This window comes from Pholcus phalangioides, unplaced genomic scaffold, assembly GCF_987345545.1.
Source record: "Pholcus phalangioides strain wild (caught in Gottingen) unplaced genomic scaffold, Ppha-v1.0 ptg000020l_1, whole genome shotgun sequence".
Lineage (NCBI taxonomy): Eukaryota > Metazoa > Arthropoda > Arachnida > Araneae > Pholcidae > Pholcus > Pholcus phalangioides.
Window position 1 is genome coordinate 11,866,130 of NW_028301613.1, and position 20,240 is coordinate 11,886,369.

The 20,240-nt window shown below is 31.9% G+C and overlaps 1 protein-coding gene across 1 annotated transcript in view; it reads right to left on the minus strand.

Moving 5' to 3' along the window:
- Nucleotides 1-20,240, minus strand: part of eys (eyes shut) — a 276,465-nt gene that overhangs the window by 33,908 nt on the left and 222,317 nt on the right. The window contains exons 4-7 of the mRNA XM_089248363.1: nucleotides 5,104-5,215; nucleotides 3,553-3,659; nucleotides 1,883-2,155; nucleotides 984-1,621 (exon numbers count right to left, since the gene is read on the minus strand). Of these exons, the coding sequence (XP_089104489.1) occupies nucleotides 984-1,621; nucleotides 1,883-2,155; nucleotides 3,553-3,577 (936 nt within the window). The 5' untranslated portion in view covers nucleotides 3,578-3,659; nucleotides 5,104-5,215. The remainder of the gene's footprint in view (nucleotides 1-983; nucleotides 1,622-1,882; nucleotides 2,156-3,552; nucleotides 3,660-5,103; nucleotides 5,216-20,240) is intronic.

Sequence of the window (20,240 nt, forward strand, 5' to 3'; positions counted from 1 at the left end):
ACACAGCAAATTATGAAGACATGTAAGTTTTTTACGAATGACACTCTTTCGAGGCCACTTTAAAAAACACAGTGGAAAATGTGTACTTTACAAGGTCCAATGTAAATAAGTCAAGGAGAACTGGTTGGCTTCACTACTTTGTCCATCCCTTTTTTAAAGGGATTTGTTAAAATTTCAGTGTTTAATGGCAGCATCATTGTTTTTTGACAAATGAAGCACTTTCATTTCCAGTTCTTTACTGAGCATTGTAAATGTTGTTTATGCTTCTGCATGCCCTAAAAATACAGAATGCTACAAACTGTGAATAGCAGTATGTATTCAACTGCTTTGCTGTGCAAACTGTTGTTCCCCTATATGCAAAATGTGCATAATAATTTTGAATGATGAATATTAGTTACTGTCTAAGACCATGAAGTAGTAAATACAAAATTGTTTTTTCCATCCCGACAGAAGTTTTCAATGACTACTGTACTTGTTGAAACCTCAAACTAAGCAAATGAAAAATTAACAAATCAAATGGTCTACATACACCCTAAAATAACCTTAAACAAAGGTACTATGTAATAACCAAGCTATAACATCACACAACAAAAAGAAAAAGCACCAATTGCAAGAGAAGAAGGAAAAATTTGGCTTCTAACAGGATTGAATATGTTTCAGTTCATTTTTGAAAAGTGGCAACCCCCCTGCTGAGGGAGAAATTTACTTTCGTTTGGCGTGTAACTGACTGTTAGAAAAATGACACGTCACAAAAATTAAGAACATCATAACTCCTTAAATATTCATCTGATTCTCAAATGAAAACACTTTTCCTTATCAGTTTTTCACAAGGAATTGTGTTTGTAATTATTAGGCAGTTGATAGTTACCAACCCATATATTTTTAATATTTACTGCTAGGGAAGGGAGAAGGGCAGGGATGGGGGGGGGGACTGCCACCCTGTGCTTGATTCCTGCCCCATAAGAATTCAAGTTTAATATTACCTCACATTCATAGTGATGGTTGTTTCCCTTTTTCGTAAGCTTCGGAACAGCAGATCCACCATTTTGGCACTTCTTTTCATGGCAAACATTGTGAAGATCCATCTTGTTTACATTGACTCGATCTGAAATGAAGTCCCAAACCTGTACATGTTTTGATGATAGGAATCCTCCAAAAGATGATGTGGCACTTGGATTCAAAATGTCATGAAATGAAATCATTCCTGTCACTTTTTCACTGGCATATATCACAGCGGAGCTTGGGGTGAACTTTGAACTTTGATAGAGTAGTGAAAGAGATGATGTGGCAGGATCAGTAGGATATATCTCAATAAGGCCACTATGATCAGGGAATATGGACACAGAACTGCTCAGTGAATATTTGACAGCATCTTCCCTAACATCATCATCTTCTCCATATGGTGATGACAGGTGATATCCACTCAAGGGAAAAACCGAATGAGGAAATATTAGTTCCGATTGTGTGGATGAAAATATGATAGCATTGTTTTCACTGAAAATATCGCCATTAGATGATCGGACAGACAGTGATGAGTGATCTACCAATGTAACATCGTGGATTGAAGGAGTTGGGCAAATACTGTCTTTGCATGATGTTTCGGTGATGTTACAATGGATACCTGAAAGAAGATCGTTTGGGAAAAACCGAAAATTAAATGCAAATGAATTTTTCCAAGTAAAAAATTGTTATGCCATTATGGACTATGAATATTTGCTAATTTAATTTGAATTTATTCCACATCCTAGACAACAGAAGTAGCGCTCATCTAATTGCTGTTATGCAATGCACTTATATTGAGCAGATCATGATTGCCACAAAATTCTGTCAAACATCAATATAGGAAAAACAATTGATGTTATATTAGAGGGAAAAAGTTTACCTTCCAAACCATTCTCGCATCTGCACGAGAAGCCATCGATTCCATCGATGCAAGATGCATTGATGCCACAAGGCATGTAAGGCATACATTCGTCATACTGGCTTTCACAAAAGTTCCCATGATAGTCAGGTATACAGAAGCAAGTGGTGTTGCTGAGAGAATCATTAACAAGACTCTCATTTGTGACAACATCGTAGATACAGACTCCCCTGTTGCTGCAAATACTTTCGTCACAGAAATCCACTTCGGTCTCACAATCTTTACCAGTCCATCCTTGAAAAAAACATCACACATATAAATACATAAATATATAAACACCTTAAACTCTTACACAATGATATTCTCCATAATTGACTGTATAATGACATTACCACTCAGTTATGGTACACTTAAATCTATAATGATAAATCTTGTATCATTATATAGTAGACTTTTGCTAATCCGGCACATATCAGACCAGGATGTGCCAGATTACCAAAATCACCCGATTACTGGAAGTGAATTGAAAAAGGCCATTTAAATAATATAAACTTTTGCACATAGACATGCAGTGACGTGTTTTTCTCTTCTATGCTTGAAGAAAACTCGCTAGACTGGACTAGTGCACACCCAGATTATCTAGAGCAGCGATTCTCAACCAGTGCTCTGCGGAGCCCTTAGCGCTCCTTGTGCACACTCCAGGGGCTCTGCAGCCGCTCGAGGAAAATAACAAAACTGTAAAATTTACAAAAATAAATATTTTTAAATAGTAAAAATAAATCAGTACCTTTGATGAATAATTAAAAAATTGGGCTACAGAGCTCCGCCATAGAATTTTTACTAAAAAGAGCTCCGCGAGTCAGGGCCGTCTAAAGAGTATCATGGGCCCCCGGGCCAATTGATTTTTTGGGGGGCCCTACCAAACAAATTCTCGAAAATTTCAACCAGATCTCATTTTTGTGAGGCCCCTCTTCGCTTGAGGCCCCCGGGCCGTGCCCAGGTGGGCCCATGCGTTAAGACGGCACTGCCGCGAGTCAAAAAAGGTTGAGAGCAGCTGATCTAGAGTATACTGTGAAAGATAGAGCAAGGAGGATTGCTTATACAGTGATACAGACTTTCGTGAGGGATTGGTTGTAAGACTGAAGAAATTTATTTGAACTAAATTTTTCGACTGACAAACAGGAGAGAGGGAGGAGAAAAGGAGATAAATGCAGATTTTTTTATTCTTGTTATCTGTTCATATTTCCAATGCAGGAAAACATTTCCATTGTCAGGAAGCCAATTCAAGATTTTCTGAAAAGGAATCTAGTTAAAAAAATGTGCTACTACGGGAGTATTAATGTATAGTAATTTCACTGCAGACAACAATTAAAAAATTTAAAGCACAATCGCCTTATAGATTTTTATCTGCTTAATGCTCTTTGTAGAGAGAGTGAAAAGAGGCCTTCAAAATGATATTTCCATGAATATGAGAAATCAAGCACATCTGTCATTTCCTCTCCTAGTATTGAAGATCTATTGTTGGCAGCATCACGAACAGGTTCAGACAGTATCGAAACTTTAAAATTTTGAAAAATTAAGACATTTCAGTGATGGAAAAAAAAGCTTAGCTTGAATAATTTTGAAATAGCTGGAGGGATTATGTACCATAATAAAATAAAGTACATGTCCAAAAAAGATATTTTACTCACCAAAAGGACAGAGGCATGATTTCATGGACTCTCCGATGCATATACCACCTCTAAGGCAAGGACAATCTACACGTTCACAAAAATCTCCATAAAAACCTTCCGGGCAGCTAAAAATATGCGGAAAAAAATTATAGCAATGACTATTTGAGAAATACAACAAAAAATGAAATAAATAGACAATAATGGGCAAAATATTCAATAACAAAAAATAATTGCTGAAAAAGCACAAAGATAATACTGTATTTCATTACTTCTCGATAATATATTTTTTTTAAATTCAAGATCAAGATGCAATTTCCTGAAAAAATTATACAAATTAACTGTGGGAAATTTCTGAATCACATGGACTTACAGCCATACTTTAAGGCAGCAATCTATATAAAAATATTCTTGAGGTTACGGATGAGTCGGACAAGGAGGATAAAATATTAAACTGAAGAGAGGAGCATAAATACATCATTACTTAATTATACATGCACCATCACATGGAGAATTTCTAACAAATTGGTGCATGCCAAAACGCGTTATGTGTGTATATGAGTGCAACATATTTATACTGTCAAAGAAGAGTTTGTTTCATGTTTGCTGCCATCCATGTTTGAAGTGAAGATGACAAATGATTGGATTTTTCATGTGATGTAAGTATCATGTCGCATGTCTGCAGAGACTTTTCTGGGAGTTTGGCTAATATTTGCACTCAAAAGCTGGAAAACCGCCGAAGACTAACTTCGGCTGACAAACCACTGTGTCGATACTAGAGATAACTACACTGTACAGAGTTACACTGAACATAAGTGCAGTAGGACCTCGGTTATCCAAGCAAAGACAGATTGGACCCAGAACCCGATTGCCACATGGGCAAGTGAGGCATTTGCAAGTGGTGAAGCCAGAAATCTGCCTGTGTACATGAATAGTTTACTAAAGCTATGAGTCTTCAGAAACTAAATTGCCAAGACTTTAGGCAGTTGCACACGACAAGTAATACATTGAAAACCACAGTGAAAAAAACTGTTTAAGAAAACTAAAAGATTAGATTTCCCAGAACAACAACCAGTGCTCAAAGTATAGTAATTTTGCTCAATCAACTGAAGTTCATATCACTTTGATGCAAAACCATAGCGAGAACTCCACTAAAATGGGAGAAAATGACCGAAAAAAGGAAAAAGGATGCCCAAAGACGTCGCTCTATCACTTTGGTCCCCCTCCGAGCGAATTTCTGACCAGTTTTGTTTTTAAACTGTGACGAGAATAAAAAATAAAAAACAAAATTATTAAGTTCTCTAACCACAGATACTTTCACGATTATCAGTCGCTTATTCAGTGGCAGTAGTAATTACAAGATCATCATAACTGAAACATTTCATTCGTATATATTGGTGACATTGTGATGTGCTTATGACAAGATTTTTGATAGCCAATCTGTGACCTACTCATAGTGTTTCAATTTTTACAAATATGAAATTAGCTTCCTAGCTGTTCATTGATTAACAATTCACAGATACTTACTATATAAAACTTTATACAATAAAATATACATTATATATATCATACCTACAAGAAAAAGCATTTCCAACAAGAACCTCGCATAACCCTCCGTTCTCACAAATCACTTTGCCATCTGTTGGTTCGCAAGCATTGAAATATCTTTCACAATTCACTCCTGCTTGGGAAAAGAAGTTTAATGTATAATAATAACAAGATACAATTTCTGTCACATTTCAAACGAAGCACAAGTGTTTCAGGAAAAAATACCACTGAAACTAAAGGCACTGGAACCTACGGTTCAAAGTTTATTGAAAACTTCTATGCTCATACACCACTGAGAACTTGAGCACAGACACACTGGATTGAATCAGCAGTATTAGGCTCAGAGTTAACATATTTCCAGGCCTATCAATTACGGCACTTACATTCCAGAAACATAAATTTCTAGCACTGTGGAGGTTACAATGATACACAACATGTCCTTACTTTATTTCTCTAAAGCACTCTCCCTCCCACAAGAAATTGGGTAACATCAATGTTGTAATTCAATGCAGCACATATGCTCAGGCAAATCTTAGAGAAATATAACATAATTTTAACAATGAATATGAAAAGGTATGCTTATTTTTATACAAATGAATGCCAGAAATATGGAATAGTATATTTTAATTTAAAATGAAATTCTGTACAAAATGTACACTATAATTTTTCAACAACTTGAAAAAAGTATTTTTTTTTATTTAAATTCACAGTATCAGCACATAGAATTTTAAAAAATGAAAATTCCAACAGATTTATGGAATTTTCCCCTCATACAAATAAATGACAAAAATATAGATTAGTTCATCTTATAACAAGAGAATTAGTTATGAAATGCACATAATGAATTTTCAACAGCTTAAAAAAAAATGAATCCAAAAATTCACAGTACAGGACCCTTGAGATTTTAAAATTCAAACCTATAATAGAAGTTTCTCTTACTACTAAAAAATGACAGAAATATGGATTAGTTTATCTTATTCGAAATGAAATTCTCTACCAAATGCACATTATGAATTTTCAATAGCATGAAAAAAGTTTTTTTTCAAAAATTGACAGTACCGGCCCTCAGGATTGTGAAACATGAAAATTTGGACAAATTTATGGAAATTTCTCCGTCTATGAACAAATGGCAGAAAAATGGATTAGTTTACCTTATTTGAAATAAAATTCCCTACAAAATGAACATTATTAATTTTCGATAGCATCAAAAAATTTTTTTTCAAAAATTGACAGTACCGGCCCTTGCAATTTTATTTGGAGAGTTTTATGGAAATTTCTCCGTCAATGAACAAATGACAGAAATATGGATTAGTTTACCTTATTCGAAATGAAATTCCCTACAAAATGCACATAATGAATTTCCAATACCATGAAAAAAGTTTTTTTCAAAAATTGACAGTACCGGCCCTTGCAATTTCAATTGGACAGATTTATGGAAATTTCTCCGTCTATGAACAAATGACAGAAATATGGATTAGTTTACCTTATTCGAAATGAAATTCCCTACAAAATGCACATTATGAATTTCCAATAGCATGAAAAAAGTTTTTTTCAAAAATTGACAGTACCGGCCCTTGCAATTTTATTTCGACAGATTTATGGAAATTTCTCCGTCTATGAACAAATGACAGAAATATGGATTAGTTTACCTTATTCGAAATGAAATTCCCTACAAAATGCACATTATGAATTTCCAATAGCATGAAAAAAGTTTTTTTCAAAAATTGACAGTACCGGCCCTTGCAATTTTATTTCGACAGATTTATGGAAATTTCTCCGTCTATGAACAAATGACAGAAATATGGATTAGTTTACCTTATTCGAAATGAAATTCCCTACAAAATGCACATAATGAATTTCCAATAGCATGAAAAAAGTTTTTTTCAAAAATTGACAGTACCCTTAGGATTTTGAAACATGAAAATTTGGACCGATTTATGGAAATTTCTCTGTCTATGATAACAAATGACAGAAATATGGATTAGTTTACCTTATTCGAAATGAAATTCCCTACAAAATGCACATAATGAATTTCCAATACCATGAAAAAAGTTTTTTTCAAAAATTGACAGTACCGGCCCTTAGGATTTTGAAACATGAAAATTTGGACCGATTTATGGAAATTTCTCCATCTATGAACAAATGACAGAAATATGGATTAGTTTACCTTATTCGAAATGAAATTCCCTACAAAATGCACATTATTAATTTCCAATAGCATGAAAAAAGTTTTTTTCAAAAATTGACAGTACCGGCCCTTGCAATTTTATTTGGACGGATTTATGGAAATTTCTCCATCTATCAACAAATGACAGAAATATGGATTAGTTTACCTTATTCGAAATGAAATTCCCTACAAAATGCACATAATGAATTTCCAATACCATGAAAAAAGTTTTTTTCAAAAATTGACAGTACCGGCCCTTGCAATTTTATTTCGACAGATTTATGGAAATTTCTCTGTCTATGAACAAATGACAGAAATATGGATTAGTTTACCTTATTCGAAATGAAATTCCCTACAAAATGCACATCATGAATTTCCAATAGCATGAAAAAAGTTTTTTTCAAAAATTGACAGTACCCTTAGGATTTTGAAACATGAAAATTTGGACCGATTTATGGAAATTTCTCTGTCTATGATAACAAATGACAGAAATATGGATTAGTTTACCTTATTCGAAATGAAATTCCCTACAAAATGCACATAATGAATTTCCAATACCATGAAAAAAGTTTTTGTCAAAAATTGACAGTACCGGCCCTTGCAATTTTATTTCGACAGATTTATGGAAATTTCTCCGTCTATGAACAAATGACAGAAATATGGATTAGTTTACCTTATTCGAAATGAAATTCCCTACAAAATGCACATCATGAATTTCCAATAGCATGAAAAAAGTTTTTTTCAAAAATTGACAGTACAGGCCCTTGCAATTTCATTTGGACCGATTTATGGAAATTTCTCCGTCTATCAACAAATGACAGAAATATGGATTAGTTTACCTTATTCGAAATGAAATTCCCTACAAAATGCACATTATGAATTTCCAATAGCATGAAAAAAGTTTTTTTCAAAAATTGACAGTACCGGCCCTTAGGATTTTGAAACATGAAAATTTGGACCGATTTATGGAAATTTCTCCGTCTATGAACAAATGACAGAAATATGGATTAGTTTACCTTATTCGAAATGAAATTCCCTACAAAATGCACATTATGAATTTCCAATAGCATGAAAAAAGTTTTTTTCAAAAATTGACAGTACCGGCCCTTGCAATTTTATTTCGACAGATTTATGGAAATTTCTCCGTCTATGAACAAATGACAGAAATATGGATTAGTTTACCTTATTCGAAATGAAATTCCCTACAAAATGCACATAATGAATTTCCAATAGCATGAAAAAAGTTTTTTTCAAAAATTGACAGTACCCTTAGGATTTTGAAACATGAAAATTTGGACCGATTTATGGAAATTTCTCTGTCTATGATAACAAATGACAGAAATATGGATTAGTTTACCTTATTCGAAATGAAATTCCCTACAAAATGCACATAATGAATTTCCAATACCATGAAAAACGTTTTTTTCAAAAATTGACAGTACCGGCCCTTGCAATTTTATTTCGACAGATTTATGGAAATTTCTCCGTCTATGAACAAATGACAGAAATATGGATTAGTTTACCTTATTCGAAATGAAATTCCCTACAAAATGCACATCATGAATTTCCAATAGCATGAAAAAAGTTTTTTTCAAAAATTGACAGTACAGGCCCTTGCAATTTCATTTGGACCGATTTATGGAAATTTCTCCGTCTATGAAGAAATGACAGAAATATGGATTAGTTTACCTTATTCGAAATGAAATTTCCTACAAAATGCACATTATTAATTTCCAATAGCATGAAAAAAGTTTTTTTCAAAAATTGACAGTACCGGCCCTTGCAATTTTATTTGGACGGATTTATGGAAATTTCTCCGTCTATGAACAAATGACAGAAATATGGATTAGTTTACGTTATTCGAAATGAAATTCCCTACAAAATGCACATTATGAATTTCCAATAGCATGAAAAAAGTTTTTTTCAAAAATTGACAGTACCCTTAGGATTTTGAAACATGAAAATTTGGACCGATTTATGGAAATTTCTCCGTCTATGATAACAAATGACAGAAATATGGATTAGTTTACCTTATTCGAAATGAAATTCCCTACAAAATGCACATAATGAATTTCCAATACCATGAAAAAAGTTTTTTCAAAAATTGACAGTACTGGCCCTTGCAATTTCATTTGGACAGATTTATGGAAATTTCTCCGTCTATGAACAAATGACAGAAATATGGATTAGTTTACCTTATTCGAAATGAAATTCCCTACAAAATGCACATCATGAATTTCCAATAGCATAAAAAAAGTTTTTTTCAAAAATTGACAGTACCGGCCCTTAGGAATTTGAAACATGAAAATTTGGACCGATTTATGGAAATTTCTCCGTCTATGAACAAATGACAGAAATATGGATTAGTTTACCTTATTCGAAATGAAATTCCCTACAAAATGCACATAATGAATTTCCAATACCATGAAAAAAGTTTTTTTCCAAAATTGACAGTACCGGCCCTTGCAATTTCATTTGGACAGATTTATGGAAATTTCTCCGTCTATGAACAAATGACAGAAATATGGATTAGTTTACCTTATTCGAAATGAAATTCCCTACAAAATGCACATCATGAATTTCCAATAGCATGAAAAAAGTTTTTTTCAAAAATTGACAGTACAGGGCCCTTGCAATTTTATTTCGACGGATTTATGGAAATTTCTCCGTCTATGAAGAAATGACAGAAATATGGATTAGTTTACCTTATTCGAAATGAAATTCCCTACAAAATGCACATCATGAATTTCCAATAGCATGAAAAAAGTTTTTTTCAAAAATTGACAGTACCGGCCCTTAGGATTATGAAACATGAAAATTTCGACCGATTTATGGAAATTTGTCCATCTATGAACAAATGACAGAAATATGGATTAGTTTACCTTATTCGAAATGAAATTCCCTACAAAATGCACATAATGAATTTCCAATAGCATGAAAAAAGTTTTTTTCAAAAATTGACAGTACCGGCCCTTGCAATTTTATTTCGACAGATTTATGGAAATTTCTCCGTCTATGAAGAAATGACAGAAATATGGATTAGTTTACCTTATTCGAAATGAAATTCCCTACAAAATGCACATTATTAATTTCCAATAGCATGAAAAAAGTTTTTTTCAAAAATTGACAGTACCGGCCCTTAGGATTATGAAACATGAAAATTTGGACCGATTTATGGAAATTTCTCCATCTATGAACAAATGACAGAAATATGGATTAGTTTACCTTATTCGAAATGAAATTCCCTACAAAATGCACATCATGAATTTCCAATAGCATGAAAAAAGTTTTTTTCAAAAATTGACAGTACCCTTAGGATTTTGAAACATGAAAATTTGGACCGATTTATGGAAATTTCTCTGTCTATGATAACAAATGACAGAAATATGGATTAGTTTACCTTATTCGAAATGAAATTCCCTACAAAATGCACATAATGAATTTCCAATACCATGAAAAAAGTTTTTTTCAAAAATTGACAGTACCGGCCCTTGCAATTTTATTTCGACAGATTTATGGAAATTTCTTCGTCTATGAACAAATGACAGAAATATGGATTAGTTTACCTTATTCGAAATGAAATTCCCTACAAAATGCACATCATGAATTTCCAATAGCATGAAAAAAGTTTTTTTCAAAAATTGACAGTACAGGCCCTTGCAATTTCATTTGGACCGATTTATGGAAATTTCTCCGTCTATGAAGAAATGACAGAAATATGGATTAGTTTACCTTATTCGAAATGAAATTTCCTACAAAATGCACATTATTAATTTCCAATAGCATGAAAAAAGTTTTTTTCAAAAATTGACAGTACCCTTAGGATTTTGAAACATGAAAATTTGGACCGATTTATGGAAATTTCTCTGTCTATGATAACAAATGACAGAAATATGGATTAGTTTACCTTATTCGAAATGAAATTCCCTACAAAATGCACATAATGAATTTCCAATACCATGAAAAAAGTTTTTTCAAAAATTGACAGTACTGGCCCTTGCAATTTCATTTGGACAGATTTATGGAAATTTCTCCGTCTATGAACAAATGACAGAAATATGGATTAGTTTACCTTATTCGAAATGAAATTCCCTACAAAATGCACATCATGAATTTCCAATAGCATGAAAAAAGTTTTTTTCAAAAATTGACAGTACCAGCCCTTGCAATTTTATTTGGACAGATTTATGGAAATTTCTCCGTCTATCAACAAATGACAGAAATATGGATTAGTTTACCTTATTCGAAATGAAATTCCCTACAAAATGCACATTATGAATTTCCAATAGCATGAAAAAAGTTTTTTTCAAAAATTGACAGTACCGGCCCTTGCAATTTTATTTGGACGGATTTATGGAAGTTTCTCCGTCTATGAAGAAATGACAGAAATATGGATTAGTTTACCTTATTCGAAATGAAATTCCCTACAAAATGCACATTATTAATTTCCAATAGCATGAAAAAAGTTTTTTTCAAAAATTGACAGTACCGGCCCTTAGGATTTTGAAACATGAAAATTTGGACCGATTTATGGAAATTTCTCCGTCTATGAACAAATGACAGAAATATGGATTAGTTTACCTTATTCGAAATGAAATTCCCTACAAAATGCACATAATGAATTTCCAATACCATGAAAAAAGTTTTTTTCCAAAATTGACAGTACCGGCCCTTGCAATTTCATTTGGACAGATTTATGGAAATTTCTCCGTCTATGAACAAATGACAGAAATATGGATTAGTTTACCTTATTCGAAATGAAATTCCCTACAAAATGCACATCATGAATTTCCAATAGCATGAAAAAAGTTTTTTTCAAAAATTGACAGTACAGGGCCCTTGCAATTTTATTTCGACAGATTTATGGAAATTTCTCCGTCTATGAAGAAATGACAGAAATATGGATTAGTTTACCTTATTCGAAATGAAATTCCCTACAAAATGCACATCATGAATTTCCAATAGCATGAAAAAAGTTTTTTTCAAAAATTGACAGTACCGGCCCTTAGGATTTTGAAACATGAAAATTTGGACTGATTTATGGAAATTTCTCCGTCTATGAACAAATGACAGAAATATGGATTAGTTTACCTTATTCGAAATGAAATTCCCTACAAAATGCACATCATGAATTTCCAATAGCATGAAAAAAGTTTTTTTCAAAAATTGACAGTACCGGCCCTTAGGATTATGAAACATGAAAATTTGGACCGATTTATGGAAATTTCTCCATCTATGAACAAATGACAGAAATATGGATTAGTTTACCTTATTCGAAATGAAATTCCCTACAAAATGCACATTATTAATTTCCAATAGCATGAAAAAAGTTTTTTTCAAAAATTGACAGTACCGGCCCTTGCAATTTTATTTGGACGGATTTATGGAAGTTTCTCCGTCTATCAACAAATGACAGAAATATGGATTAGTTTACCTTATTCGAAATGAAATTCCCTACAAAATGCACATTATGAATTTCCAATAGCATGAAAAAAGTTTTTTTCAAAAATTGACAGTACCCTTAGGATTTTGAAACATGAAAATTTGGACCGATTTATGGAAATTTCTCTGTCTATGATAACAAATGACAGAAATATGGATTAGTTTACCTTATTCGAAATGAAATTCCCTACAAAATGCACATAATGAATTTCCAATACCATGAAAAAAGTTTTTTCAAAAATTGACAGTACTGGCCCTTGCAATTTCATTTGGACAGATTTATGGAAATTTCTCCGTCTATGAACAAATGACAGAAATATGGATTAGTTTACCTTATTCGAAATGAAATTCCCTACAAAATGCACATCATGAATTTCCAATAGCATGAAAAAAGTTTTTTTCAAAAATTGACAGTACCCTTAGGATTTTGAAACATGAAAATTTGGACCGATTTATGGAAATTTCTCTGTCTATGATAACAAATGACAGAAATATGGATTAGTTTACCTTATTCGAAATGAAATTCCCTACAAAATGCACATAATGAATTTCCAATAGCATGAAAAAAGTTTTTTTCAAAAATTGACAGTACCGGCCCTTAGGATTTTGAAACATGAAAATTTGGACTGATTTATGGAAATTTCTCCGTCTATGAACAAATGACAGAAATATGGATTAGTTTACCTTATTCGAAATGAAATTCCCTACAAAATGCACATCATGAATTTCCAATAGCATGAAAAAAGTTTTTTTCAAAAATTGACAGTACCGGCCCTTAGGATTATGAAACATGAAAATTTGGACCGATTTATGGAAATTTCTCCATCTATGAACAAATGACAGAAATATGGATTAGTTTACCTTATTCGAAATGAAATTCCCTACAAAATGCACATTATTAATTTCCAATAGCATGAAAAAAGTTTTTTTCAAAAATTGACAGTACCGGCCCTTGCAATTTTATTTGGACGGATTTATGGAAGTTTCTCCGTCTATCAACAAATGACAGAAATATGGATTAGTTTACCTTATTCGAAATGAAATTCCCTACAAAATGCACATTATGAATTTCCAATAGCATGAAAAAAGTTTTTTTCAAAAATTGACAGTACCCTTAGGATTTTGAAACATGAAAATTTGGACCGATTTATGGAAATTTCTCTGTCTATGATAACAAATGACAGAAATATGGATTAGTTTACCTTATTCGAAATGAAATTCCCTACAAAATGCACATAATGAATTTCCAATACCATGAAAAAAGTTTTTTCAAAAATTGACAGTACTGGCCCTTGCAATTTCATTTGGACAGATTTATGGAAATTTCTCCGTCTATGAACAAATGACAGAAATATGGATTAGTTTACCTTATTCGAAATGAAATTCCCTACAAAATGCACATCATGAATTTCCAATAGCATGAAAAAAGTTTTTTTCAAAAATTGACAGTACCCTTAGGATTTTGAAACATGAAAATTTGGACCGATTTATGGAAATTTCTCTGTCTATGATAACAAATGACAGAAATATGGATTAGTTTACCTTATTCGAAATGAAATTCCCTACAAAATGCACATAATGAATTTCCAATAGCATGAAAAAAGTTTTTTTCAAAAATTGACAGTACCGGCCCTTAGGATTATGAAACATGAAAATTTCGACCGATTTATGGAAATTTCTCCATCTATGAACAAATGACAGAAATATGGATTAGTTTACCTTATTCGAAATGAAATTCCCTACAAAATGCACATAATGAATTTCCAATAGCATGAAAAAAGTTTTTTTCAAAAATTGACAGTACCGGCCCTTGCAATTTTATTTCGACAGATTTATGGAAATTTCTCTGTCTATGAAGAAATGACAGAAATATGGATTAGTTTACCTTATTCGAAATGAAATTCCCTACAAAATGCACATAATGAATTTCCAATACCATGAAAAAAGTTTTTTTCCAAAATTGACAGTACCGGCCCTTGCAATTTTATTTGGACAGATTTATGGAAATTTCTCCGTCTATCAACAAATGACAGAAATATGGATTAGTTTACCTTATTCGAAATGAAATTCCCTACAAAATGCACATTATGAATTTCCAATAGCATGAAAAAAGTTTTTTTCAAAAATTGACAGTACCGGCCCTTAGGATTTTGAAACATGAAAATTTGGACCGATTTATGGAAATTTCTCCATCTATGAACAAATGACAGAAATATGGACTAGTTTACCTTATTCGAAATGAAATTCCCTACAAAATGCACATAATGAATTTCCAATACCATGAAAAAAGTTTTTTTCAAAAATTGACAGTACCGGCCCTTAGGATTTTGAAACATGAAAATTTGGACCGATTTATGGAAATTTTTCCATCTATGAACAAATGACAGAAATATGGATTAGTTTACCTTATTCGAAATGAAATTCCCTACAAAATGCACATAATGAATTTCCAATACCTTGAAAAAAGTTTTTTTCAAAAATTGACAGTACCGGCCCTTAGGATTTTGAAACATGAAAATTTGGACCGATTTATGGAAATTTCTCCATCTATGAACAAATGACAGAAATATGGATTAGTTTACCTTATTCGAAATGAAATTCCCTACAAAATGCACATTATGTATTTCCAATAGCATGAAAAATATTTTTTTCAAAAATTGACAGTACAGGGCCCTTGCAATTTTATTTCGACAGATTTATGGAAATTTCTCCGTCTATGAAGAAATGACAGAAATATGGATTAGTTTACCTTATTCGAAATGAAATTTCCTACAAAATGCACATTATTAATTTCCAATAGCATGAAAAAAGTTTTTTTCAAAAATTGACAGTACCAGCCCTTGCAATTTTATTTGGACAGATTTATGGAAATTTCTCCGTCTATCAACAAATGACAGAAATATGGATTAGTTTACCTTATTCGAAATAAAATTCCCTACAAAATGCACATTATGAATTTCCAATAGCATGAAAAAAGTTTTTTTCAAAAATTGACAGTACCGGCCCTTGCAATTTTATTTCGACAGATTTATAGAAATTTCTCCGTCTATGAACAAATGACAGAAATATGGATTAGTTTACCTTATTCGAAATGAAATTCCCTACAAAATGCACATAATGAATTTCCAATACCATGAAAAAAGTTTTTTTCAAAAATTGACAGTACCGGCCCTTGCAATTTTATTTCGACAGATTTATGGAAATTTCTCCGTCTATGAACAAATGACAGAAATATGGATTAGTTTACCTTATTCGAAATGAAATTCCCTACAAAATGCACATTATGAATTTCCAATAGCATGAAAAAAGTTTTTTTCAAAAATTGACAGTACCCTTAGGATTTTGAAACATGAAAATTTGGACCGATTTATGGAAATTTCTCCGTCTATGATAACAAATGACAGAAATATGGATTAGTTTACCTTATTCGAAATGAAATTCCCTACAAAATGCACATCATGAATTTCCAATAGGATGAAAAAAGTTTTATCAAAAATTGACAGTACCGGCCCTTGCAATTTTATTTCCACAGATTTATGGAAATTTCTCTGTCTATGAACAAATGACAGAAATATGGATTAGTTTACCTTATTCGAAATGAAATTCCCTACAAAATGCACATAATGAATTTCCAATAGCATGAAAAAAGTTTTTTTCAAAAATTGACAGTACCGGCCCTTGCAATTTTATTTCGACAGATTTATGGAAATTTCTCCGTCTATGAACAAATGACAGAAATATGGATTAGTTTACCTTATTCGAAATGAAATTCCCTACAAAATGCACATTATGAATTTCCAATAGCATGAAAAATGTTTTTTTCAAAAATTGACAGTACAGGGCCCTTGCAATTTTATTTCGACAGATTTATGGAAATTTCTCCGTCTATGAAGAAATGACAGAAATATGGATTAGTTTACCTTATTCGAAATGAAATTCCCTACAAAATGCACATTATGAATTTCCAATAGCATGAAAAAAGTTTTTTTCAAAAATTGACAGTACCCTTAGGATTTTGAAACATGAAAATTTGGACCGATTTATGGAAATTTCTCCGTCTATGATAACAAATGACAGAAATATGGATTAGTTTACCTTATTCGAAATGAAATTCCCTACAAAATGCACATCATGAATTTCCAATAGCATGAAAAAAGTTTTATCAAAAATTGACAGTACCGGCCCTTGCAATTTTATTTCGACAGATTTATGGAAATTTCTCTATCTATGAACAAATGACAGAAATATGGATTAGTTTACCTTATTCGAAATGAAATTCCCTACAAAATGCACATTATGAATTTCCAATAGCATGAAAAATGTTTTTTTCAAAAATTGACAGTACCGGCCCTTAGGATTATGAAACATGAAAATTTCGACCGATTTATGGAAATTTCTCCATCTATGAACAAATAACAGAAATATGGATTAGTTTACCTTATTCGAAATGAAATTCCCTACAAAATGCACATAATGAATTTCCAATAGCATGAAAAAAGTTTTTTTCAAAAATTGACAGTACCGGCCCTTGCAATTTTATTTCGACAGATTTATGGAAATTTCTCCGTCTATGAAGAAATGACAGAAATATGGATTAGTTTACCTTATTCGAAATGAAATTTCCTACAAAATGCACATTATTAATTTCCAATAGCATGAAAAAAGTTTTTTTCAAAAATTGACAGTACCAGCCCTTGCAATTTTATTTCGACAGATTTATGGAAATTTCTCCGTCTATGAACAAATGACAGAAATATGGATTAGTTTACCTTATTCGAAATGAAATTCCCTACAAAATGCACATTATGAATTTCCAATAGCATGAAAAAAGTTTTTTTCAAAAATTGACAGTACCCTTAGGATTTTGAAACATGAAAATTTGGACCGATTTATGGAAATTTCTCCGTCTATGATAACAGATGACAGAAATATGGATTAGTTTACCTTATTCGAAATGAAATTCCCTACAAAATGCACATAATGAATTTCCAATAGCATGAAAAAAGTTTTTTTCAAAAATTGACAGTACCGGCCCTTGCAATTTTATTTCGACAGATTTATGGAAATTTCTCCGTCTATGAACAAATGACAGAAATATGGATTAGTTTACCTTATTCGAAATGAAATTCCCTACAAAATGCACATCATGAATTTCCAATAGCATGAAAAAAGTTTTTTTCAAAAATTGACAGTACCGGCCCTTGCAATTTTATTTCGACAGATTTATGGAAATTTCTCCATCTATGAAGAAATGACAGAAATATGGATTAGTTTACCTTATTCGAAATGAAATTCCCTACAAAATGCACATTATTAATTTCCAATAGCATGAAAAAAGTTTTTTTCAAAAATTGACAGTACCGGCCCTTAGGATTTTGAAACATGAAAATTTGGACCGATTTATGGAAATTTCTCCGTCTATGAACAAATGACAGAAATATGGATTAGTTTACCTTATTCGAAATGAAATTCCCTACAAAATGCACATTATGAATTTCCAATAGCATGAAAAATGTTTTTTTCAAAAATTGACAGTACCGGCCCTTAGGATTATGAAACATGAAAATTTCGACCGATTTATGGAAATTTCTCCATCTATGAACAAATAACAGAAATATGGATTAGTTTACCTTATTCGAAATGAAATTCCCTACAAAATGCACATAATGAATTTCCAATAGCATGAAAAAAGTTTTTTTCAAAAATTGACAGTACCGGCCCTTGCAATTTTATTTCGACAGATTTATGGAAATTTCTCCGTCTATGAACAAATGACAGAAATATGGATTAGTTTACCTTATTCGAAATGAAATTCCCTACAAAATGCACATTATGAATTTCCAATAGCATGAAAAATGTTTTTTTCAAAAATTGACAGTACAGGGCCCTTGCAATTTTATTTCGACAGATTTATGGAAATTTCTCCGTCTATGAAGAAATGACAGAAATATGGATTAGTTTACCTTATTCGAAATGAAATTCCCTACAAAATGCACATTATGAATTTCCAATAGCATGAAAAAAGTTTTTTTCAAAAATTGACAGTACCCTTAGGATTTTGAAACATGAAAATTTGGACCGATTTATGGAAATTTCTCCGTCTATGATAACAAATGACAGAAATATGGATTAGTTTACCTTATTCGAAATGAAATTCCCTACAAAATGCACATTATGAATTTCCAATAGCATGAAAAATGTTTTTTTCAAAAATTGACAGTACCGGCCCTTAGGATTATGAAACATGAAAATTTCGACCGATTTATGGAAATTTCTCCATCTATGAACAAATAACAGATATATGGATTAGTTTACCTTATTCGAAATGAAATTCCCTACAAAATGCACATAATGAATTTCCAATAGCATGAAAAAAGTTTTTTTCAAAAATTGACAGTACCGGCCCTTGCAATTTTATTTCGACAGATTTATGGAAATTTCTCCGTCTATGAACAAATGACAGAAATATGGATTAGTTTACCTTATTCGAAATGAAATTCCCTACAAAATGCACATTATGAATTTCCAATAGCATGAAAAATGTTTTTTTCAAAAATTGACAGTACCCTTAGGATTTTGAAACATGAAAATTTGGACCGATTTATGGAAATTTCTCCGTCTATGATAACAGATGACAGAAATATGGATTAGTTTACCTTATTCGAAATGAAATTCCCTACAAAATGCACATAATGAATTTCCAATAGCATGAAAAAAGTTTTTTTCAAAAATTGACAGTACCGGCCCTTGCAATTTTATTTCGACAGATTTATGGAAATTTCTCCGTCTATGAACAAATGACAGAAATATGGATTAGTTTACCTTATTCGAAATGAAATTCCCTACAAAATGCACATCATGAATTTCCAATAGCATGAAAAAAGTTTTTTTCAAAAATTGACAGTACCGGCCCTTGCAATTTTATTTCGACAGATTTATGGAAATTTCTCCATCTATGAAGAAATGACAGAAATATGGATTAGTTTACCTTATTCGAAATGAAATTCCCTACAAAATGCACATTATTAATTTCCAATAGCATGAAAAAAGTTTTTTTCAAAAATTGACAGTACCGGCCCTTAGGATTTTGAAACATGAAAATTTGGACCGATTTATGGAAATTTCTCCGTCTATGAACAAATGACAGAAATATGGATTAGTTTACCTTATTCGAAATGAAATTCCCTACAAAATGCACATTATGAATTTCCAATAGCATGAAAAATGTTTTTTTCAAAAATTGACAGTACCGGCCCTTAGGATTATGAAACATGAAAATTTCGACCGATTTATGGAAATTTCTCCATCTATGAACAAATAACAGAAATATGGATTAGTTTACCTTATTCGAAATGAAATTCCCTACAAAATGCACATAATGAATTTCCAATAGCATGAAAAAAGTTTTTTTCAAAAATTGACAGTACCGGCCCTTGCAATTTTATTTCGACAGATTTATGGAAATTTCTCCGTCTATGAACAAATGACAGAAATATGGATTAGTTTACCTTATTCGAAATGAAATTCCCTACAAAATGCACATTATGAATTT